The sequence below is a fragment of the Crassostrea angulata genome, chromosome 8 (assembly GCF_025612915.1).
Source record: "Crassostrea angulata isolate pt1a10 chromosome 8, ASM2561291v2, whole genome shotgun sequence".
NCBI lineage: Eukaryota > Metazoa > Mollusca > Bivalvia > Ostreida > Ostreidae > Magallana > Magallana angulata.
The window spans coordinates 20,461,219-20,487,504 of NC_069118.1; the positions used below are offsets into that span (position 1 = coordinate 20,461,219).

At 31.9% G+C, this 26,286-nt stretch overlaps 2 protein-coding genes and 1 pseudogene across 2 annotated transcripts in view; all 3 read left to right on the plus strand.

Annotated features, from left to right (window-relative positions):
• The window catches only part of LOC128160773 (multiple epidermal growth factor-like domains protein 6), a 44,065-nt pseudogene extending 41,744 nt beyond the window's left edge, over nt 1-2,321 (plus strand).
• Nucleotides 2,322-2,385: 64 nt separating this feature from the next.
• LOC128160774 (cell death abnormality protein 1-like) lies at nt 2,386-12,926 on the plus strand. The gene is made up of 12 exons (XM_052824105.1): nt 2,386-2,396; nt 3,663-3,823; nt 3,956-4,087; nt 4,894-5,031; nt 5,618-5,755; nt 5,888-6,019; nt 6,837-6,974; nt 8,264-8,401; nt 8,988-9,125; nt 9,328-9,389; nt 11,190-11,321; nt 12,864-12,926. The coding sequence occupies exons 1-12, from the start codon at nt 2,386-2,388 to the stop codon at nt 12,924-12,926; spliced, it is 1,383 nt and encodes a 460-aa protein (XP_052680065.1).
• Nucleotides 12,927-12,990: 64 nt separating this feature from the next.
• LOC128160776 (fibrillin-3-like) overlaps nt 12,991-26,286 on the plus strand; it is a 68,600-nt gene continuing 55,304 nt past the window's right edge. The window contains exons 1-8 of the mRNA XM_052824106.1: nt 12,991-13,001; nt 17,620-17,780; nt 17,913-18,044; nt 18,863-19,000; nt 19,859-19,990; nt 20,809-20,946; nt 21,809-21,940; nt 25,586-25,723. Coding sequence (XP_052680066.1) covers nt 12,991-13,001; nt 17,620-17,780; nt 17,913-18,044; nt 18,863-19,000; nt 19,859-19,990; nt 20,809-20,946; nt 21,809-21,940; nt 25,586-25,723 — 982 coding nt within the window. The remainder of the gene's footprint in view (nt 13,002-17,619; nt 17,781-17,912; nt 18,045-18,862; nt 19,001-19,858; nt 19,991-20,808; nt 20,947-21,808; nt 21,941-25,585; nt 25,724-26,286) is intronic.

Below are 26,286 nucleotides of genomic sequence, written 5' to 3' on the forward strand. Positions count from 1 at the left end.
ATATAAATTGGTTGCCATTTAATTTATTCTAAAGATATAGTTTTTTAAAAAAATTGCCATTACTTAGGAGGTTTTGTTTACAGCAAAACAATTTTTCTCTCACCAGCTTGTGACCAGGGATCATTTGGAGATAACTGCCTTCAAAAATGCGGGCACTGTCGTGACGTCAACCAATGTTCCAATATTAATGGGACTTGTTTGACAGGATGTGATGCTGGTTATCAAGGGGACTTGTGTAAAACACGTGAGTAGTAACGTTTAACAAGGTATGAACTTCAGATCAAACCTACCCTTTACAAAATATGCTACATTCTGAATGAAAATGGGAAAATATAAATAGATAAGTGTACAAAGTGTAAACATTATCAAATAAACTTTGTTTCTTAAAAGGGATTTTTCCTGGAATGCGATCTCCTTTAGAGGCCAATTCTTTTGTTATATACAATTGATCCTTTGAGGCATTGCAATAATTTTTATGTTCTATGTATTTCAGATGAAAAAATATCCTTGTAAATTATGTATATTGGTATCTTAACGTTTAGCAATTTACTTTATAGTAAGCCAGCGTTTTTAATTGATAACAAACAAAAACAGTCTTACCAGAGCCTTATTCGTGTTGTCATTCAAAACACCAATGTTTTCACATTACTCTTTATAATCTTTTCTTTGGAATTAGTTAATCATTGAATTAACATCATAAAAGAAAACATATTTTAGGTTTTGACCGGAAAATAAAATCGCTCTCTGAAGTTGTTCGGCAAACATTTTTTTTTTTCGTTCCTTTGTATCGACCAACTGGTAATGTATAAGTAAACATTGTGTGTTTTTAATAGCATGTGGTCAAGGATATTATGGTGCTGAATGTCAACAAGAATGTGGACACTGTCATGACTTAACTCAGTGCGTCCACACCAACGGGTCATGTTTAACGGGATGCGAAGTTGGTTATCATGGGGAAACATGCCAAATACGTGAGTGAAAATATAATTCATTCAATTAAAGAACCAAAAAACTACTTTTACTTATATTTTAGTTGGCGAGATGGCAAGCATCCATTATATATGTAGGTAGATTTTGATTACTACATTATATATTAACTTAAGCTTGCCCATACGGATTCTTTGGACTGGATTGTGCTGACAGATGTGAAGACACCTGCGATGGTTGTAACAGATTCAATTGTTCTTGAATATGAGAAATTTAAATTGGTTTAGAAAATGCAAAAATTATACATAAATAAACTATTCCAATTGGATTTTTTTCTATTGGCGTTAAAAATCAATTATCCGCAAATGTATCCTGCACATTCGGAATTTTTAAAAAAAAAATAAAGAAAACAAATTTGCAATTGCAAAACTTAATGATATTTTTTTTAAAGTATGAATTCACGGTTTATAATGGACAAACTCTTCCAACTCAATTTATACTTATATAAATTGGTTGCCATTTAATTTATTCTAAAGATATAGTTTTTTAAAAAATTGCCATTACTTAGGAGGTTTTGTTTACAGCAAAACAATTTTTCTCTCACCAGCTTGTGACCAGGGATCATTTGGAGATAACTGCCTTCAAAAATGCGGGCACTGTCGTGACGTCAACCAATGTTCCAATATTAATGGGACTTGTTTGACAGGATGTGATGCTGGTTATCAAGGGGACTTGTGTAAAACACGTGAGTAGTAACGTTTAACAAGGTATGAACTTCAGATCAAACCTACCCTTTACAAAATATGCTACATTCTGAATGAAAATTCGAAAATAAATAGATAAGTGTACAAAGTGTAAACATTATCAAATAAACTTTGTTTCTTAAAAGGGATTTTTCCTGGAATGCGATCTCCTTTAGAGGCCAATTCTTTTGTTATATACAATTGATCCTTTGAGGCATTGCAATAATTTTTATGTTCTATGTATTTCAGATGAAAAAATATCCTTGTAAATTATGTATATTGGTATCTTAACGTTTAGCAATTTACTTTATAGTAAGCCAGCGTTTTTAATTGATAACAAACAAAAACAGTCTTACCAGAGCCTTATTCGTGTTGTCATTCAAAACACCAATGTTTTCACATTACTCTTTATAATCTTTTCTTTGGAATTAGTTACTCATTGAATTAACATCATAAAAGAAAACATATTTTAGGTTTTGACCGGAAAATAAAATCGCTCTCTGAAGTTGTTCGGCAAACATTTTTTTTTTCGTTCCTTTGTATCGACCAACTGGTAATGTATAAGTAAACATTGTGTGTTTTTAATAGCATGTGGTCAAGGATATTATGGTGCTGAATGTCAACAAGAATGTGGACACTGTCATGACTTAACTCAGTGCGTCCACACCAACGGGTCATGTTTAACGGGATGCGAAGTTGGTTATCATGGGGAAACATGCCAAACACGTGAGTGAAAATATAATTCATTCAATTAAAGAACCAAAAAACTACTTTGACTTATATTTTAGTTGGCAAGATGGCAAGCATCCATTATATATGTAGGTAGATTTTGATTACTACATTATATATTAACTTAAGCTTGCCCATACGGATTCTTTGGACTGGATTGTGCTGACAGATGTAAAGACACCTGCGATGGTTGTAACAGATTCAATTGTTCTTGAATATGAGAAATTTAAATTGGTTTAGAAAATGCAAAAATTATACATAAATAAACTATTCCAATTGGATTTTTTTCTATTGGCGTTAAAAATCAATTATCCGCAAATGTATCCTGCACATTCGGAATTTTAAAAAGAAAAATAAAGAAAACAAATTTGCAATTGCAAAACTTAATGATATTTTTTTTAAAGTATGAATTCACGGTTTATAATGGACAAACTCTTCCAACTCAATTTATACTTATATAAATTGGTTGCCATTTAATTTATTCTAAAGATATAGTTTTTTAAAAAATTGCCATTACTTAGGAGGTTTTGTTTACAGCAAAACAATTTTTCTCTCACCAGCTTGTGACCAGGGATCATTTGGAGATAACTGCCTTCAAAAATGCGGGCACTGTCGTGACGTCAACCAATGTTCCAATATTAATGGGACTTGTTTGACAGGATGTGATGCTGGTTATCAAGGGGACTTGTGTAAAACACGTGAGTAGTAACGTTTAACAAGGTATGAACTTCAGATCAAACCTACCCTTTACAAAATATGCTACATTCTGAATGAAAATGGGAAAAAAAAAATAGATAAGTGTACAAAGTGTAAACATTATCAAATAAACTTTGTTTCTTAAAAGGGATTTTTCCTGGAATGCGATCTCCTTTAGAGGCCAATTCTTTTGTTATATACAATTGATCCTTTGAGGCATTGCAATAATTTTTATGTTCTATGTATTTCAGATGAAAAAATATCCTTGTAAATTATGTATATTGGTATCTTAACGTTTAGCAATTTACTTTATAGTAAGCCAGCGTTTTTAATTGATAACAAACAAAAACAGTCTTACCAGAGCCTTATTCGTGTTGTCATTCAAAACACCAATGTTTTCACATTACTCTTTATAATCTTTTCTTTGGAATTAGTTAATCATTGAATTAACATCCTAAAAGAAAACATATTTTAGGTTTTGACCGGAAAATAAAATCGCTCTCTGAAGTTGTTCGGCAAACATTTCTTTTTTCGTTCCTTTGTATCGACCAACTGGTAATGTATAAGGAAACATTGTGTGTTTTTAATAGCATGTGGTCAAGGATATTATGGTGCTGAATGTCAACAAGAATGTGGACACTGTCATGACTTAACTCAGTGCGTCCACACCAACGGGTCATGTTTAACGGGATGCGAAGTTGGTTATCATGGGGAAACATGCCAAACACGTGAGTGAAAATATAATTCATTCAATTAAAGAACCAAAAAACTACTTTGACTTATATTTTAGTTGGCGAGATGGCAAGCATCCATTATATATGTAGGTAGATTTTGATTACTACATTATATATTAACTTAAGCTTGCCCATACGGATTCTTTGGACTGGATTGTGCTGACAGATGTAAAGACACCTGCGATGGTTGTAACAGATTCAATGGTTCTTGTGATTCTGGGTGTAACCCTGGATGGCAGGGATATGACTGCCAAGATGGTACTTTATTGCATACACAGTTTATTATTTGAACTAAGTCGATCGGTTGAAAAAAGATATATTGATATGCTTCAAATCTGTTTAAAGTCTATAGATAAACAATCAATGTGATCAATAATGACACACATGTATCAGTATTAAAAGATTTCATTTAAATGTATAAATAGCCAGTCAGGTTTGTAAATGTTGTTTTGCCAAAAGAAATGGGTCATTATATGAAGCTGTTTATTTGTTAGATAGCGATAAGTACTTTTAAGTTTCATATTATTAAAATCCAATTTTAGAAATTAAAATGTAAGTGCTTGCTAAGGGTAACGTTGCTAACTTCTAGATACTAGATATTAATTATAAAATGACTTTATTTTAAAAGTAAAATATATATAAAAAAAATGCAGATAATTCAAAATACATTTATACATAGATTTTTGCAAAATATATCGATATGGTCTTTTTGCCCTACTACCGCTAAATTGAATATGAGAAATTTAAATTGGTTTGGAAAATGCAAAAATTATACATAAATAAACTATTCCGATTGGATTTTTTCTATTAGCGTTAAAAATCAATTATCCGCAAATGTATCCTGCACATTCGGAATTTTAAAAATAAATAAAGAAAACAAATTTGCAATTGCAAAACTTAATGATATTTTTTTTAAAGTATGAATTCACGGTTTATAATGGACAAACTCTTCCAACTCAATTTATACTTATATAAATTGGTTGCCATTTAATTTATTCTAAAGATATAGTTTTTTTTAAAAAAAATTGCCATTACTTACAGCAAAACAATTTTTCTCTCACCAGCTTGTGACCAGGGATCATTTGGAGATAACTGCCTTCAAAAATGCGGGCACTGTCGTGACGTCAACCAATGTTCCAATATTAATGGGACTTGTTTGACAGGATGTGATGCTGGTTATCAAGGGGACTTGTGTAAAACACGTGAGTAGTAACGTTTAACAAGGTATGAACTTCAGATCAAACCTACCCTTTACAAAATATGCTACATTCTGAATGAAAATTCGAAAAAAAAATAGATAAGTGTACAAAGTGTAAACATTATCAAATAAACTTTGTTTCTTGAAAGGGATTTTTCCTGGAATGCGATTTCCTTTAGAGGCCAATTCTTTTGTTATATACAATTGATCCTTTGAGGCATTGCAATAATTTTTATGTTCTATGTATTTCAGATGAAAAAATATCCTTGTAAATTATGTATATTGGTATCTTAACGTTTAGCAATTTACTTTATAGTAAGCCAGCGTTTTTAATTGATAACAAACAAAAACAGTCTTACCAGAGCCTTATTGGTGTTGTCATTCAAAACACCAATGTTTTCACATTACTCTTTATAATCTTTTCTTTGGAATTAGTTAATCATTGAATTAACATCATAAAAGAAAACATATTTTAGGTTTTGACCGGAAAATAAAATCGCTCTCTGAAGTTGTTCGGCAAACATTTTTTTTTCGTTCCTTTGTATCGACCAACTGGTAATGTATAAGTAAACATTGTGTGTTTTTAATAGCATGTGGTCAAGGATATTATGGTGCTGAATGTCAACAAGAATGTGGACACTGTCATGACTTAACTCAGTGCGTCCACACCAACGGGTCATGTTTAACGGGATGCGAAGTTGGTTATCATGGGGAAACATGCCAAATACGTGAGTGAAAATATAAGTCATTCAATTAAAGAACCAAAAAACTACTTTTACTTATATTTTAGTTGGCGAGATGGCAAGCATCCATTATATATGTAGGTAGATTTTGATTACTACATTATATATTAACTTAAGCTTGCCCATACGGATTCTTTGGACTGGATTGTGCTGACAGATGTAAAGACACCTGCGATGGTTGTAACAGATTCAATGGTTCTTGTGATTCTGGGTGTAACCCTGGATGGCAGGGATATGACTGCCAAGATGGTACTTTATTGCATACACAGTTTATTATTTGAACTAAGTCGATCGGTTGAAAAAAGATATATTGATATGCTTCAAATCTGTTTAAAGTCTATAGATAAACAATCAATGTGATCAATAATGACACACATGTATCAGTATTAAAAGATTTCATTTAAATGTATAAATAGCCAGTCAGGTTTGTAAATGTTGTTTTGCCAAAAGAAATGGGTCATTATATGAAGCTGTTTATTTGTTAGATAGCGATAAGTACTTTTAAGTTTCATATTATTAAAATCCAATTTTAGAAATTAAAATGTAAGTGCTTGCTAAGGGTAACGTTGCTAACTTCTAGATACTAGATATTAATTATAAAATGACTTTATTTTAAAAGTAAAATATATATAAAAAAAATGCAGATAATTCAAAATACATTTATACATAGATTTTTGCAAAATATATCGATATGGTCTTTTTGCCCTACTACCGCTAAATTGAATATGAGAAATTTAAATTGGTTTGGAAAATGCAAAAATTATACATAAATAAACTATTCCGATTGGATTTTTTCTATTAGCGTTAAAAATCAATTATCCGCAAATGTATCCTGCACATTCGGAATTTTAAAAATAAATAAAGAAAACAAATTTGCAATTGCAAAACTTAATGATATTTTTTTTAAAGTATGAATTCACGGTTTATAATGGACAAACTCTTCCAACTCAATTTATACTTAAATAAATTGGTTGCCATTTAATTTATTCTAAAGATATAGTTTTTTAAAAAAATTGCCATTACTTAGGAGGTTTTGTTTACAGCAAAACAATTTTTCTCTCACCAGCTTGTGACCAGGGATCATTTGGAGATAACTGCCTTCAAAAATGCGGGCACTGTCGTGACGTCAACCAATGTTCCAATATTAATGGGACTTGTTTGACAGGATGTGATGCTGGTTATCAAGGGGACTTGTGTAAAACACGTGAGTAGTAACGTTTAACAAGGTATGAACTTCAGATCAAACCTACCCTTTACAAAATATGCTACATTCTGAATGAAAATTCGAAAAAAAAATAGATAAGTGTACAAAGTGTAAACATTATCAAATAAACTTTGTTTCTTGAAAGGGATTTTTCCTGGAATGCGATCTCCTTTAGAGGCCAATTCTTTTGTTATATACAATTGATCCTTTGAGGCATTGCAATAATTTTTATGTTCTATGTATTTCAGATGAAAAAATATCCTTGTAAATTATGTATATTGGTATCTTAACGTTTAGCAATTTACTTCATAGTAAGCCAGCGTTTTTAATTGATAACAAACAAAAACAGTCTTACCAGAGCCTTATTCGTGTTGTCATTCAAAACACCAATGTTTTCACATTACTCTTTATAATCTTTTCTTTGGAATTAGTTAATCATTGAATTAACATCATAAAAGAAAACATATTTTAGGTTTTGACCGGAAAATAAAATCGCTCTCTGAAGTTGTTCGGCAAACATTTTTTTTTTCGTTCCTTTGTATCGACCAACTGGTAATGTATAAGTAAACATTGTGTGTTTTTAATAGCATGTGGTCAAGGATATTATGGTGCTGAATGTCAACAAGAATGTGGACACTGTCATGACTTAACTCAGTGCGTCCACACCAACGGGTCATGTTTAACGGGATGCGAAGTTGGTTATCATGGGGAAACATGCCAAACACGTGAGTGAAAATATAATTCATTCAATTAAAGAACCAAAAAACTACTTTTACTTATATTTTAGTTGGCAAGATGGCAAGCATCCATTATATATGTAGGTAGATTTTGATTACTACATTATATATTAACTTAAGCTTGCCCATACGGATTCTTTGGACTGGATTGTGCTGACAGATGTAAAGACACCTGCGATGGTTGTAACAGATTCAATTGTTCTTGAATATGAGAAATTTAAATTGGTTTAGAAAATGCAAAAATTATACATAAATAAACTATTCCAATTGGATTTTCTTCTATTGGCGTTAAAAATCAATTATCCGCAAATGTATCCTGCACATTCGGAATTTTAAAAAAAAAAATAAAGAAAACAAATTTGCAATTGCAAAACTTCATGATATTTTTTTTAAAGTATGAATTCACGGTTTATAATGGACAAACTCTTCCAACTCAATTTATACTTATATAAATTGGTTGCCATTTAATTTATTCTAAAGATATAGTTTTTTAAAAAAATTGCCATTACTTAGGAGGTTTTGTTTACAGCAAAACAATTTTTCTCTCACCAGCTTGTGACCAGGGATCATTTGGAGATAACTGCCTTCAAAAATGCGGGCACTGTCGTGACGTCAACCAATGTTCCAATATTAATGGGACTTGTTTGACAGGATGTGATGCTGGTTATCAAGGGGACTTGTGTAAAACACGTGAGTAGTAACGTTTAACAAGGTATGAACTTCAGATCAAACCTACCCTTTACAAAATATGCTACATTCTGAATGAAAATTCGAAAATAAATAGATAAGTGTACAAAGTGTAAACATTATCAAATAAACTTTGTTTCTTAAAAGGGATTTTTCCTGGAATGCGATCTCCTTTAGAGGCCAACTCTTTTGTTATATACAATTGATCCTTTGAGGCATTGCAATAATTTTTATGTTCTATGTATTTCAGATGAAAAAATATCCTTGTAAATTATATATATTGGTATCTTAACGTTTAGCAATTTACTTTATAGTAAGCCAGCGTTTTTAATTGATAACAAACAAAAACAGTCTTACCAGAGCCTTATTCGTGTTGTCATTCAAAACACCAATGTTTTCACATTACTCTTTATAATCTTTTCTTTGGAATTAGTTAATCATTGAATTAACATCATAAAAGAAAACATATTTTAGGTTTTGACCGGAAAATAAAATCGCTCTCTGAAGTTGTTCGGCAAACATTTCTTTTTTCGTTCCTTTGTATCGACCAACTGGTAATGTATAAGTAAACATTGTGTGTTTTTAATAGCATGTGGTCAAGGATATTATGGTGCTGAATGTCAACAAGAATGTGGACACTGTCATGACTTAACTCAGTGCGTCCACACCAACGGGTCATGTTTAACGGGATGCGAAGTTGGTTATCATGGGGAAACATGCCAAATACGTGAGTGAAAATATAAGTCATTCAATTAAAGAACCAAAAAACTACTTTTACTTATATTTTAGTTGGCAAGATGGCAAGCATCCATTATATATGTAGGTAGATTTTGATTACTACATTATATATTAACTTAAGCTTGCCCATACGGATTCTTTGGACTGGATTGTGCTGACAGATGTAAAGACACCTGCGATGGTTGTAACAGATTCAATGGTTCTTGTGATTCTGGGTGTAACCCTGGATGGCAGGGATATGACTGCCAAGATGGTACTTTATTGCATACACAGTTTATTATTTGAACTAAGTCGATCGGTTGAAAAAAGATATATTGATATGCTTCAAATCTGTTTAAAGTCTATAGATAAACAATCAATATGATCAATAATGACACACATGTATCAGTATTAAAAGATTTCATTTAAATGTATAAATAGCCAGTCAGGTTTGTAAATGTTGTTTTGCCAAAAGAAATGGGTCATTATATGAAGCTGTTTATTTGTTAGATAGCGATAAGTACTTTTAAGTTTCATATTATTAAAATCCAATTTTAGAAATTAAAATTTAAGTGCTTGCTAAGGGTAACGTTGCTAACTTCTAGATACTAGATATTAATTATAAAATGACTTTATTTTAAAAGTAAAATATATATAAAAAAAATGCAGATAATTCAAAATACATTTATACATAGATTTTTGCAAAATATATCGATATGGTCTTTTTGCCCTACTACCGCTAAATTGAATATGAGAAATTTAAATTGGTTTGGAAAATGCAAAAATTATACATAAATAAACTATTCCGATTGGATTTTTTCTATTAGCGTTAAAAATCAATTATCCGCAAATGTATCCTGCACATTCGGAATTTTAAAAATAAATAAAGAAAACAAATTTGCAATTGCAAAACTTAATGATATTTTTTTTAAAGTATGAATTCACGGTTTATAATGGACAAACTCTTCCAACTCAATTTATACTTATATAAATTGGTTGCCATTTAATTTATTCTAAAGATATAGTTTTTAAAAAAAAAATTGCCATTACTTACAGCAAAACAATTTTTCTCTCACCAGCTTGTGACCAGGGATCATTTGGAGATAACTGCCTTCAAAAATGCGGGCACTGTCGTGACGTCAACCAATGTTCCAATATTAATGGGACTTGTTTGACAGGATGTGATGCTGGTTATCAAGGGGACTTGTGTAAAACACGTGAGTAGTAACGTTTAACAAGGTATGAACTTCAGATCAAACCTACCCTTTACAAAATATGCTACATTCTGAATGAAAATTCGAAAAAAAAAATAGATAAGTGTACAAAGTGTAAACATTATCAAATAAACTTTGTTTCTTAAAAGGGATTTTTCCTGGAATGCGATCTCCTTTAGAGGCCAATTCTTTTGTTATATACAATTGATCCTTTGAGGCATTGCAATAATTTTTATGTTCTATGTATTTCAGATGAAAAAATATCCTTGTAAATTATGTATATTGGTATCTTAACGTTTAGCAATTTACTTTATAGTAAGCCAGCGTTTTTAATTGATAACAAACAAAAACAGTCTTACCAGAGCCTTATTCGTGTTGTCATTCAAAACACCAATGTTTTCACATTACTCTTTATAATCTTTTCTTTGGAATTAGTTAATCATTGAATTAACATCCTAAAAGAAAACATATTTTAGGTTTTGACCGGAAAATAAAATCGCTCTCTGAAGTTGTTCGGCAAACATTTTTTTTTTCGTTCCTTTGTATCGATCAACTGGTAATGTATAAGTAAACATTGTGTGTTTTAATAGCATGTGGTCAAGGATATTATGGTGCTGAATGTCAACAAGAATGTGGACACTGTCATGACTTAACTCAGTGCGTCCACACCAACGGGTCATGTTTAACGGGATGCGAAGTTGGTTATCATGGGGAAACATGCCAAACACGTGAGTGAAAATATAATTCATTCAATTAAAGAACCAAAAAACTACTTTGACTTATATTTTAGTTGGCGAGATGGCAAGCATCCATTATATATGTAGGTAGATTTTGATTACTACATTATATATTAACTTAAGCTTGCCCATACGGATTCTTTGGACTGGATTGTGCTGACAGATGTAAAGACACCTGCGATGGTTGTAACAGATTCAATGGTTCTTGTGATTCTGGGTGTAACCCTGGATGGCAGGGATATGACTGCCAAGATGGTACTTTATTGCATACACAGTTTATTATTTGAACTAAGTCGATCGGTTGAAAAAAGATATATTGATATGCTTCAAATCTGTTTAAAGTCTATAGATAAACAGTCAATGTGATCAATAATGACACACATGTATCAGTATTAAAAGATTTCATTTAAATGTATAAATAGCCAGTCAGGTTTGTAAATGTTGTTTTGCCAAAAGAAATGGGTCATTATATGAAGCTGTTTATTTGTTAGATAGCGATAAGTACTTTTAAGTTTCATATTATTAAAATCCAATTTTAGAAATTAAAATGTAAGTGCTTGCTAAGGGTAACGTTGCTAACTTCTAGATACTAGATATTAATTATAAAATGACTTTATTTTAAAAGTAAAATATATATAAAAAAAATGCAGATAATTCAAAATACATTTATACATAGATTTTTGCAAAATATATCGATATGGTCTTTTTGCCCTACTACCGCTAAATTGAATATGAGAAATTTAAATTGGTTTGGAAAATGCAAAAATTATACATAAATAAACTATTCCGATTGGATTTTTTCTATTAGCGTTAAAAATCAATTATCCGCAAATGTATCCTGCACATTCGGAATTTTAAAAAAAAAATAAAGAAAACAAATTTGCAATTGCAAAACTTAATGATATTTTTTTTAAAGTATGAATTCACGGTTTATAATGGACAAACTCTTCCAACTCAATTTATACTTATATAAATTGGTTGCCATTTAATTTATTCTAAAGATATAGTTTTTTAAAAAAATTGCCATTACTTAGGAGGTTTTGTTTACAGCAAAACAATTTTTCTCTCACCAGCTTGTGACCAGGGATCATTTGGAGATAACTGCCTTCAAAAATGCGGGCACTGTCGTGACGTCAACCAATGTTCCAATATTAATGGGACTTGTTTGACAGGATGTGATGCTGGTTATCAAGGGGACTTGTGTAAAACACGTGAGTAGTAACGTTTAACAAGGTATGAACTTCAGATCAAACCTACCCTTTACAAAATATGCTACATTCTGAATGAAAATGGGAAAAAAAATAGATAAGTGTACAAAGTGTAAACATTATCAAATAAACTTTGTTTCTTAAAAGGGATTTTTCCTGGAATGCGATCTCCTTTAGAGGCCAATTCTTTTGTTATATACAATTGATCCTTTGAGGCATTGCAATAATTTTTATGTTCTATGTATTTCAGATGAAAAAATATCCTTGTAAATTATGTATATTGGTATCTTAACGTTTAGCAATTTACTTTATAGTAAGCCAGCGTTTTTAATTGATAACAAACAAAAACAGTCTTACCAGAGCCTTATTCGTGTTGTCATTCAAAACACCAATGTTTTCACATTACTCTTTATAATCTTTTCTTTGGAATTAGTTAATCATTGAATTAACATCCTAAAAGAAAACATATTTTAGGTTTTGACCGGAAAATAAAATCGCTCTCTGAAGTTGTTCGGCAAACATTTTTTTTTTCGTTCCTTTGTATCGACCAACTGGTAATGTATAAGTAAACATTGTGTGTTTTTAATAGCATGTGGTCAAGGATATTATGGTGCTGAATGTCAACAAGAATGTGGACACTGTCATGACTTAACTCAGTGCGTCCACACCAACGGGTCATGTTTAACGGGATGCGAAGTTGGTTATCATGGGGAAACATGCCAAACACGTGAGTGAAAATATAATTCATTCAATTAAAGAACCAAAAAACTACTTTGACTTATATTTTAGTTGGCGAGATGGCAAGCATCCATTATATATGTAGGTAGATTTTGATTACTACATTATATATTAACTTAAGCTTGCCCATACGGATTCTTTGGACTGGATTGTGCTGACAGATGTAAAGACACCTGCGATGGTTGTAACAGATTCAATGGTTCTTGTGATTCTGGGTGTAACCCTGGATGGCAGGGATATGACTGCCAAGATGGTACTTTATTGCATACACAGTTTATTATTTGAACTAAGTCGATCGGTTGAAAAAAGATATATTGATATGCTTCAAATCTGTTTAAAGTCTATAGATAAACAGTCAATGTGATCAATAATGACACACATGTATCAGTATTAAAAGATTTCATTTAAATGTATAAATAGCCAGTCAGGTTTGTAAATGTTGTTTTGCCAAAAGAAATGGGTCATTATATGAAGCTGTTTATTTGTTAGATAGCGATAAGTACTTTTAAGTTTCATATTATTAAAATCCAATTTTAGAAATTAAAATGTAAGTGCTTGCTAAGGGTAACGTTGCTAACTTCTAGATACTAGATATTAATTATAAAATGACTTTATTTTAAAAGTAAAATATATATAAAAAAAATGCAGATAATTCAAAATACATTTATACATAGATTTTTGCAAAATATATCGATATGGTCTTTTTGCCCTACTACCGCTAAATTGAATATGAGAAATTTAAATTGGTTTGGAAAATGCAAAAATTATACATAAATAAACTATTCCGATTGGATTTTTTCTATTAGCGTTAAAAATCAATTATCCGCAAATGTATCCTGCACATTCGGAATTTTAAAAATAAATAAAGAAAACAAATTTGCAATTGCAAAACTTAATGATATTTTTTTTAAAGTATGAATTCACGGTTTATAATGGACAAACTCTTCCAACTCAATTTATACTTATATACAGTACAGGCAACGCGGATCGCGTGTTTCCCGCGCCCCGTCACGGTATAAACACATCGAGGTGATCGGCCAGGTGAGACAGGTATACCGCGTTCCCATCACGGTAAACTCATCATCTACCTGTCCCCGCCACGGTAAAATTATCGATGGAAAAGTATCGTATACAAGCGGGAGTTATCTCCCCGAATGACAAATAAATTGAATGTTTCTTAATATTTAATGACGATATTTAACCAGATTTTGACAGAGATTATATCGAAATACTTGGAGTCTGTTTTACAATTTTTTTTATTTCATAGCTATTTAAAAATAAATTATAAAAGTATTTAATTTAATACTCGTGCAGCAATTGCAAATAAAATATTTTCGAATCCATTATCATATTTTAAGAAGGTCGTTAAATTAAAAATTATCATGAAATGATTTTCATTGCCAATAAAATTATAAATATGTACGCAGTGTGATTGTGTTTTCTTAACAATTAATTGGTCCGCCTAAATTTGTATTGTTTGTTTTGAAGTCCATGCGTGTCAACTAATGATGAGCAAGTGATTGAAAATGAGGGCTTCCTATAAAATTACCAACCCGGTATTTTTAGCATGTTCCGTTTATTTCTTACAAGGTCTTCTACGTGTAAAGAACATTTTTTGTGAATTCACGTTTAAGTGAATTTGTGTTGCGTTACTTTAGATACATATATGGCTCGTCGTTTGTCATAGCGCGAGGATTCCCACTTTCTAGTGCGTTACGTTTGCGACGACAATCTTTAAGTGCGAAGCCGTGTGTTCTTCAAGACTCAATCTGACTGAGAGAGTAAGGAGCCTTAGAGATACCCAGAGTTGCATAAAATTATGTAATCGAAAGATATTGTGGGTATCCAATGTCATGGTGTCGTGATGGTGTACCAGCTACCCGCCGTGACGGAGGTTAGCGTTCGCTCGCGACCGAGCCCCCTCTTTCTCTCTCTCTCTCTGTCTCTCTTAACAGAATAACTAGATAAAAAATTTTGAGAAGGAAATGTTGTTAAACCGTTCTTATGTTCTTACACATTTCAAAGAAATTAAGAACATGTTTTGAAAGTTTTGCATTTCATGCCGATAAAAAAACATTTAAACATTTCAGTAAATGTATTGATATCATTTTATGTGGGCATGTACATGTAATCTTGTTGAATATAAAACTACTACAAATACAGTGTATGTAAACCCGTTTCCCGTTATCGTAACCTTACCCCCCCCCCCCCCCCCCCCCCCGCTTTATGACTGTCGAAGTTAACTTTTAATTATTTGACTTTAGTCCCAATTGTTTTACACAAAGGTGTGAAACCGTCGCACTGACAGGAAATCACTCTACGCTTGAACGCACAGAATACACAGGAATGAGGCAGGTAGATAATTTGTGTAACGATTGACCAAGAAGAATTCTACATGCACATCAAACAATTTTACTAATAGTTATATCAAAAAATTGATTCATTTTACTGCATTCTTTAACCGCTAAACGTGTTGAAGATGTTCCTTCCCGCAAAAAACCTCCATTATAAACTAAAAGAGATAGGGAAAAAACACAACGAATTAAACTTTCCAAACACAGTAAATCATGCATCACGAACATTGTAAAAAAACTTAACTGTTAAACATATTTCTTATTGTCTATTGAATAAAACTTATAGAACGAAACTTTATCATGGAGGAAACACGTGGTAGAACTAGCGGGTTGATTTGATTGACAGGTGCAGCACGTGGACTCAAATCTGAAATTGCATGATGGATTCAATCACAGTGTACCATATTCTTTTATGAATACTAATTTTATGAATATTTAGTATTGGATATAAGTATATTTCACATAAGTGTACGTTAAATTACGCCTAAACGTCTCTCTCTCTCCCTCTCTCTCTCTCTCTCTCTCTCTCTCTCTCTCTCTCTCTCTCTCTCTCTCTCTCTCTCTCTCGTAAGGTGTTGTGCGATTAGACGAAGCCGTACGCGATATAGACTTTTTCTTTTGTCGTGAATAGGTGTGAAAACCCTCAAGGGCATGTCGTTTTCTACCCTGAGTTTGTTAATCACTACATGTATACACAGAAAATGATCATGACTTAAACTTTATATGTATACACAGGAAACGCATACTGATACACGTTATGATTCCATGTGCTTTAACACAGCACCAACTTTATATATGAATGATAATTTATTATTGAATGGAAAAATAGATTTCTTAGTTGATTCCCGACATTTGTTCATTTCTCAATTTAAAACATACACAAGTCATGTATTTACAGTTTACGGCGCTATGCGTGTCAACTTATAAAATGAGAAGATAAAATTGCTCTGCATTGATACGAGTTCATCTTATGAAAATATTTAATTTTAAGATTGTTATAAAAACAGGATTATCAACTAATAGAAATAATAACTGAAATAAGCACGTCAAATACAAAGATATGTGTTCTTATTTACACATCACAAAATTTAACAGCATAATGATCATGTTATGTTGTAATTCGAATGTAGTTTCCGATTTCATGAAATTCTATTTCATAAATATAATTTATCAATTTTATAATAATATGGACCACAATTTATTTACAATGCAGCTGTTATGCTTAAATCTGAAGTCGCATTTTTGACGTGGATTTACGCGACCTGCATTGCCTGTAATGTACAGTATAGGTAAAGTAACAACAAGAAGCAGCAGCAGGAATAACGGTAAATCACACCGTCGCGGTGTCATCACGGTCGCAATCCATACCGCGATCAAAAACCGCGATGGTGTATCGCGGGAACGATAAAAATACCGTGACGGTAACGCGGGCCAATACGGGATCCGCGTTGCCTGTACTGTAAATTGGTTGCCATTTAATTTATTCTAAAGATATAGTTTTTTTAAAAAAAAATTGCCATTACTTACAGCAAAACAATTTTTCTCTCACCAGCTTGTGACCAGGGATCATTTGGAGATAACTGCCTTCAAAAATGCGGGCACTGTCGTGACGTCAACCAATGTTCCAATATTAATGGGACTTGTTTGACAGGATGTGATGCTGGTTATCAAGGGGACTTGTGTAAAACACGTGAGTAGTAACGTTTAACAAGGTATGAACTTCAGATCAAACCTACCCTTTACAAAATATGCTACATTCTGAATGAAAATTCGAAAAAAAAATAGATAAGTGTACAAAGTGTAAACATTATCAAATAAACTTTGTTTCTTGAAAGGGATTTTTCCTGGAATGCGATTTCCTTTAGAGGCCAATTCTTTTGTTATATACAATTGATCCTTTGAGGCATTGCAATAATTTTTATGTTCTATGTATTTCAGATGAAAAAATATCCTTGTAAATTATGTATATTGGTATCTTAACGTTTAGCAATTTACTTTATAGTAAGCCAGCGTTTTTAATTGATAACAAACAAAAACAGTCTTACCAGAGCCTTATTCGTGTTGTCATTCAAAACACCAATGTTTTCACATTACTCTTTATAATCTTTTCTTTGGAATTAGTTAATCATTGAATTAACATCCTAAAAGAAAACATATTTTAGGTTTTGACCGGAAAATAAAATCGCTCTCTGAAGTTGTTCGCCAAACATTTTTTTTTCGTTCCTTTGTATCGACCAACTGGTAATGTATAAGTAAACATTGTGTGTTTTTAATAGCATGTGGTCAAGGATATTATGGTGCTGAATGTCAACAAGAATGTGGACACTGTCATGACTTAACTCAGTGCGTCCACACCAACGGGTCATGTTTAACGGGATGCGAAGTTGGTTATCATGGGGAAACATGCCAAATACGTGAGTGAAAATATAATTCATTCAATTAAAGAACCAAAAAACTACTTTTACTTATATTTTAGTTGGCGAGATGGCAAGCATCCATTATATATGTAGGTAGATTTTGATTACTACATTATATATTAACTTAAGCTTGCCCATACGGATTCTTTGGACTGGATTGTGCTGACAGATGTAAAGACACCTGCGATGGTTGTAACAGATTCAATGGTTCTTGTGATTCTGGGTGTAACCCTGGATGGCAGGGATATGACTGCCAAGATGGTACTTTATTGCATACACAGTTTATTATTTGAACTAAGTCGATCGGTTGAAAAAAGATATATTGATATGCTTCAAATCTGTTTAAAGTCTATAGATAAACAATCAATGTGATCAATAATGACACACATGTATCAGTATTAAAAGATTTCATTTAAATGTATAAATAGCCAGTCAGGTTTGTAAATGTTGTTTTGCCAAAAGAAATGGGTCATTATATGAAGCTGTTTATTTGTTAGATAGCGATAAGTACTTTTAAGTTTCATATTATTAAAATCCAATTTTAGAAATTAAAATGTAAGTGCTTGCTAAGGGTAACGTTGCTAACTTCTAGATACTAGATATTAATTATAAAATGACTTTATTTTAAAAGTAAAATATATATAAAAAAAAATGCAGATAATTCAAAATACATTTATACATAGATTTTTGCAAAATATATCGATATGGTCTTTTTGCCCTACTACCGCTAAATTGAATATGAGAAATTTATATTGGTTTAGAAAATGCAAAAATTATACATAAATAAACTATTTCGATTGGATTTTTTCTATTAGCGTTAAAAATCAATTATCCGCAAATGTATCCTGCACATTCGGAATTTTAAAAAAAAATAAAGAAAACAAATTTGCAATTGTAAAACTTAATGATATTTTTTTTAAAGTATGAATTCACGGTTTATAATGGACAAACTCTTCCAACTCAATTTATACTTATATAAATTGGTTGCCATTTAATTTATTCTAAAGATATAGTTTTTTAAAAAAATTGCCATTACTTAGGAGGTTTTGTTTACAGCAAAACAATTTTTCTCTCACCAGCTTGTGACCAGGGATCATTTGGAGATAACTGCCTTCAAAAATGCGGGCACTGTCGTGACGTCAACCAATGTTCCAATATTAATGGGACTTGTTTGACAGGATGTGATGCTGGTTATCAAGGGGACTTGTGTAAAACACGTGAGTAGTAACGTTTAACAAGGTATGAACTTCAGATCAAACCTACCCTTTACAAAATATGCTACATTCTGAATGAAAATTCGAAAAAAAAAATAGATAAGTGTACAAAGTGTAAACATTATCAAATAAACTTTGTTTCTTAAAAGGGATTTTTCCTGGAATGCGATCTCCTTTAGAGGCCAATTCTTTTGTTATATACAATTGATCCTTTGAGGCATTGCAATAATTGTTATGTTCTATGTATTACAGATGAAAAGATATCCTTGTAAATTATGTATATTGGTATCTTAACGTTTAGCAATTTACTTCATAGTAAGCCAGCGTTTTTAATTGATAACAAACAAAAACAGTCTTACCAGAGCCTTATTCGTGTTGTCATTCAAAACACCAATGTTTTCACATTACTCTTTATAATCTTTTCTTTGGAATTAGTTAATCATTGAATTAACATCATAAAAGAAAACATATTTTAGGTTTTGACCGGAAAATAAAATCGCTCTCTGAAGTTGTTCGCCAAACATTTTTTTTTTCGTTCCTTTGTATCGACCAACTGGTAATGTATAAGTAAACATTGTGTGTTTTTAATAGCATGTGGTCAAGGATATTATGGTGCTGAATGTCAACAAGAATGTGGACACTGTCATGACTTAACTCAGTGCGTCCACACCAACGGGTCATGTTTAACGGGATGCGAAGTTGGTTATCATGGGGAAACATGCCAAACACGTGAGTGAAAATATAATTCATTCAATTAAAGAACCAAAAAACTACTTTGACTTATATTTTAGTTGGCGAGATGGCAAGCATCCATTATATATGTAGGTAGATTTTGATTACTACATTATATTTTAACTTAAGCTTGCCCATACGGATTCTTTGGACTGGATTGTGCTGACAGATGTAAAGACACATGCGATGGTTGTAACAGATTCAATGGTTCTTGTGATTCTGGGTGTAACCCTGGATGGCAGGGATATGACTGCCAAGATGGTACTTTATTGCATACACAGTTTATTATTTGAACTAAGTCGATCGGTTGAAAAAAGATATATTGATATGCCTCAAATCTGTTTAAAGTCTATAGATAAACAATCAATGTGATCAATAATGACACACATGTATCAGTATTAAAAGATTTCATTTAAATGTATAAATAGCCAGTCAGGTTTGTAAATGTTGTTTTGCCAAAAGAAATGGGTCATTATATGAAGCTGTTTATTTGTTAGATAGCGATAAGTACTTTTAAGTTTCATATTATTAAAATCCAATTTTAGAAATTAAAATGTAAGTGCTTGCTAAGGGTAACGTTGCTAACTTCTAGATACTAGATATTAATTATAAAATGACTTTATTTTAAAAGTTAAATATATATAAAAAAAAAATGCAGATAATTCAAAATACATTTATGCATAGATTTTTGCAAAATATATCGATATGGTCTTTTTGCCCTACTACCGCTAAATTGAATATGAGAAATTTAAATTGGTTTAGAAAATGCAAAAATTATACATAAATAAACTATTCCGATTGGATTTTTTCTATTAGCGTTAAAAATCAATTATCCGCAAATGTATCCTGCACATTCGGAATTTTAAAAATAAATAAAGAAAACAAATTTGCAATTGCAAAATTAATGATATTTTTTTTAAAGTATGAATTCACGGTTTATAATGGACAAACTCTTCCAACTCAATTTATACTTAAATAAATTGGTTGCCATTTAATTTATTCTAAAGATATAGTTTTTTAAAAAAATTGCCATTACTTAGGAGGTTTTGTTTACAGCAAAACAATTTTTCTCTCACCAGCTTGTGACCAGGGATCATTTGGAGATAACTGCCTTCAAAAATGCGGGCACTGTCGTGACGTCAACCAATGTTCCAATATTAATGGGACTTGTTTGACAGGATGTGATGCTGGTTATCAAGGGGACTTGTGTAAAACACGTGAGTAGTAACGTTTAACAAGGTATGAACTTCAGATCAAACCTACCCTTTACAAAATATGCTACATTCTGAATGAAAATTCGAAAAAAAAATAGATAAGTGTACAAAGTGTAAACATTATCAAATAAACTTTGTTTCTTGAAAGGGATTTTTCCTGGAATGCGATCTCCTTTAGAGGCCAATTCTTTTGTTATATACAATTGATCCTTTGAGGCATTGCAATAATTTTTATGTTCTATGTATTTCAGATGAAAAAATATCCTTGTAAATTATGTATATTGGTATCTTAACGTTTAGCAATTTACTTTATAGTAAGCCAGCGTTTTTAATTGATAACAAACAAAAACAGTCTTACCAGAGCCTTATTCGTGTTGTCATTCAAAACACCAATATTTTCACATTACTCTTTATAATCTTTTCTTTGGAATTAGTTAATCATTGAATTAACATCATAAAAGAATACATATTTTAGGTTTTGACCGGAAAATAAAATCGCTCTCTGAAGTTGTTTGGCAAACATTTTTTTTTAATTTTCGTTCCTTTGTATCGACCAGCTGGTAATGTATAAGTAAACATTGTGTGTTTTTAATAGCATGTGGTCAAGGATATTATGGTGCTGAATGTCAACAAGAATGTGGACACTGTCATGACTTAACTCAGTGCGTCCACACCAACGGGTCATGTTTAACGGGATGCGAAGTTGGTTATCATGGGGAAACATGCCAAACACGTGAGTGAAAATATAATTCATTCAATTAAAGAACCAAAAAACTACTTTGACTTATATTTTAGTTGGCGAGATGGCAAGCATCCATTATATATGTAGGTAGATTTTGATTACTACATTATATATTAACTTAAGCTTGCCCATACGGATTCTTTGGACTGGATTGTGCTGACAGATGTAAAGACACCTGCGATGGTTGTAACAGATTCAATGGTTCTTGTGATTCTGGGTGTAACCCTGGATGGCAGGGATATGACTGCCAAGATGGTACTTTATTGCATACACAGTTTATTATTTGAACTAAGTCGATCGGTTGAAAAAAGATATATTGATATGCTTCAAATCTGTTTAAAGTCTATAGATAAACAGTCAATGTGATCAATAATGACACACATGTATCAGTATTAAAAGATTTCATTTAAATGTATAAATAGCCAGTCAGGTTTGTAAATGTTGTTTTGCCAAAAGAAATGGGTCATTATATGAAGCTGTTTATTTGTTAGATAGCGATAAGTACTTTTAAGTTTCATATTATTAAAATCCAATTTTAGAAATTAAAATGTAAGTGCTTGCTAAGGGTAACGTTGCTAACTTCTAGATACTAGATATTAATTATAAAATGACTTTATTTTAAAAGTAAAATATATATAAAAAAAATGCAGATAATTCAAAATACATTTATACATAGATTTTTGCAAAATATATCGATATGGTCTTTTTGCCCTACTACCGCTAAATTGAATATGAGAAATTTAAATTGGTTTGGAAAATGCAAAAATTATACATAAATAAACTATTCCGATTGGATTTTTTCTATTAGCGTTAAAAATCAATTATCCGCAAATGTATCCTGCACATTCGGAATTTTAAAAATAAATAAAGAAAACAAATTTGCAATTGCAAAACTTAATGATATTTTTTTTAAAGTATGAATTCACGGTTTATAATGGACAAACTCTTCCAACTCAATTTATACTTATATACAGTACAGGCAACGCGGATCGCGTGTTTCCCGCGCCCCGTCACGGTATAAACACATCGAGGTGATCGGCCAGGTGAGACAGGTATACCGCGTTCCCATCACGGTAAACTCATCATCTACCTGTCCCCGCCACGGTAAAATTATCGATGGAAAAGTATCGTATACAAGCGGGAGTTATCTCCCCGAATGACAAATAAATTGAATGTTTCTTAATATTTAATGACGATATTTAACCAGATTTTGACAGAGATTATATCGAAATACTTGGAGTCTGTTTTACAATTTTTTTTATTTCATAGCTATTTAAAAATAAATTATAAAAGTATTTAATTTAATACTCGTGCAGCAATTGCAAATAAAATATTTTCGAATCCATTATCATATTTTAAGAAGGTCGTTAAATTAAAAATTATCATGAAATGATTTTCATTGCCAATAAAATTATAAATATGTACGCAGTGTGATTGTGTTTTCTTAACAATTAATTGGTCCGCCTAAATTTGTATTGTTTGTTTTGAAGTCCATGCGTGTCAACTAATGATGAGCAAGTGATTGAAAATGAGGGCTTCCTATAAAATTACCAACCCGGTATTTTTAGCATGTTCCGTTTATTTCTTACAAGGTCTTCTACGTGTAAAGAACATTTTTTGTGAATTCACGTTTAAGTGAATTTGTGTTGCGTTACTTTAGATACATATATGGCTCGTCGTTTGTCATAGCGCGAGGATTCCCACTTTCTAGTGCGTTACGTTTGCGACGACAATCTTTAAGTGCGAAGCCGTGTGTTCTTCAAGACTCAATCTGACTGAGAGAGTAAGGAGCCTTAGAGATACCCAGAGTTGCATAAAATTATGTAATCGAAAGATATTGTGGGTATCCAATGTCATGGTGTCGTGATGGTGTACCAGCTACCCGCCGTGACGGAGGTTAGCGTTCGCTCGCGACCGAGCCCCCCTCTTTCTCTCTCTCTCTCTGTCTCTCTTAACAGAATAACTAGATAAAAAATTTTGAGAAGGAAATGTTGTTAAACCGTTCTTATGTTCTTACACATTTCAAAGAAATTAAGAACATGTTTTGAAAGTTTTGCATTTCATGCCGATAAAAAAACATTTAAACATTTCAGTAAATGTATTGATATCATTTTATGTGGGCATGTACATGTAATCTTGTTGAATATAAAACTACTACAAATACAGTGTATGTAAACCCGTTTCCCGTTATCGTAACCTTACCCCCCCCCCCCCCCCCCCCCCGCTTTATGACTGTCGAAGTTAACTTTTAATTATTTGACTTTAGTCCCAATTGTTTTACACAAAGGTGTGAAACCGTCGCACTGACAGGAAATCACTCTACGCTTGAACGCACAGAATACACAGGAATGAGGCAGGTAGATAATTTGTGTAACGATTGACCAAGAAGAATTCTACATGCACATCAAACAATTTTACTAATAGTTATATCAAAAAATTGATTCATTTTACTGCATTCTTTAACCGCTAAACGTGTTGAAGATGTTCCTTCCCGCAAAAAACCTCCATTATAAACTAAAAGAGATAGGGAAAAAACACAACGAATTAAACTTTCCAAACACAGTAAATCATGCATCACGAACATTGTAAAAAAACTTAACTGTTAAACATATTTCTTATTGTCTATTGAATAAAACTTATAGAACGAAACTTTATCATGGAGGAAACACGTGGTAGAACTAGCGGGTTGATTTGATTGACAGGTGCAGCACGTGGACTCAAATCTGAAATTGCATGATGGATTCAATCACAGTGTACCATATTCTTTTATGAATACTAATTTTATGAATATTTAGTATTGGATATAAGTATATTTCACATAAGTGTACGTTAAATTACGCCTAAACGTCTCTCTCTCTCCCTCTCTCTCTCTCTCTCTCTCTCTCTCTCTCTCTCTCTCTCTCTCTCTCTCTCTCGTAAGGTGTTGTGCGATTAGACGAAGCCGTACGCGATATAGACTTTTTCTTTTGTCGTGAATAGGTGTGAAAACCCTCAAGGGCATGTCGTTTTCTACCCTGAGTTTGTTAATCACTACATGTATACACAGAAAATGATCATGACTTAAACTTTATATGTATACACAGGAAACGCATACTGATACACGTTATGATTCCATGTGCTTTAACACAGCACCAACTTTATATATGAATGATAATTTATTATTGAATGGAAAAATAGATTTCTTAGTTGATTCCCGACATTTGTTCATTTCTCAATTTAAAACATACACAAGTCATGTATTTACAGTTTACGGCGCTATGCGTGTCAACTTATAAAATGAGAAGATAAAATTGCTCTGCATTGATACGAGTTCATCTTATGAAAATATTTAATTTTAAGATTGTTATAAAAACAGGATTATCAACTAATAGAAATAATAACTGAAATAAGCACGTCAAATACAAAGATATGTGTTCTTATTTACACATCACAAAATTTAACAGCATAATGATCATGTTATGTTGTAATTCGAATGTAGTTTCCGATTTCATGAAATTCTATTTCATAAATATAATTTATCAATTTTATAATAATATGGACCACAATTTATTTACAATGCAGCTGTTATGCTTAAATCTGAAGTCGCATTTTTGACGTGGATTTACGCGACCTGCATTGCCTGTAATGTACAGTATAGGTAAAGTAACAACAAGAAGCAGCAGCAGGAATAACGGTAAATCACACCGTCGCGGTGTCATCACGGTCGCAATCCATACCGCGATCAAAAACCGCGATGGTGTATCGCGGGAACGATAAAAATACCGTGACGGTAACGCGGGCCAATACGGGATCCGCGTTGCCTGTACTGTAAATTGGTTGCCATTTAATTTATTCTAAAGATATAGTTTTTTTAAAAAAAAATTGCCATTACTTACAGCAAAACAATTTTTCTCTCACCAGCTTGTGACCAGGGATCATTTGGAGATAACTGCCTTCAAAAATGCGGGCACTGTCGTGACGTCAACCAATGTTCCAATATTAATGGGACTTGTTTGACAGGATGTGATGCTGGTTATCAAGGGGACTTGTGTAAAACACGTGAGTAGTAACGTTTAACAAGGTATGAACTTCAGATCAAACCTACCCTTTACAAAATATGCTACATTCTGAATGAAAATTCGAAAAAAAAATAGATAAGTGTACAAAGTGTAAACATTATCAAATAAACTTTGTTTCTTGAAAGGGATTTTTCCTGGAATGCGATTTCCTTTAGAGGCCAATTCTTTTGTTATATACAATTGATCCTTTGAGGCATTGCAATAATTTTTATGTTCTATGTATTTCAGATGAAAAAATATCCTTGTAAATTATGTATATTGGTATCTTAACGTTTAGCAATTTACTTTATAGTAAGCCAGCGTTTTTAATTGATAACAAACAAAAACAGTCTTACCAGAGCCTTATTCGTGTTGTCATTCAAAACACCAATGTTTTCACATTACTCTTTATAATCTTTTCTTTGGAATTAGTTAATCATTGAATTAACATCCTAAAAGAAAACATATTTTAGGTTTTGACCGGAAAATAAAATCGCTCTCTGAAGTTGTTCGCCAAACATTTTTTTTTCGTTCCTTTGTATCGACCAACTGGTAATGTATAAG

Excerpts from the sequence above, each read along its gene's own strand:
- LOC128160774 (XM_052824105.1), top strand. Across the intron at positions 5,032-5,617 it reads AGGGGACTTGTGTAAAACAC|CATGTGGTCAAGGATATTAT; the intron begins GTGAGTAGTAAC and ends TGTTTTTAATAG. Across the intron at positions 8,402-8,987 it reads AGGGGACTTGTGTAAAACAC|CATGTGGTCAAGGATATTAT; the intron begins GTGAGTAGTAAC and ends TGTTTTTAATAG.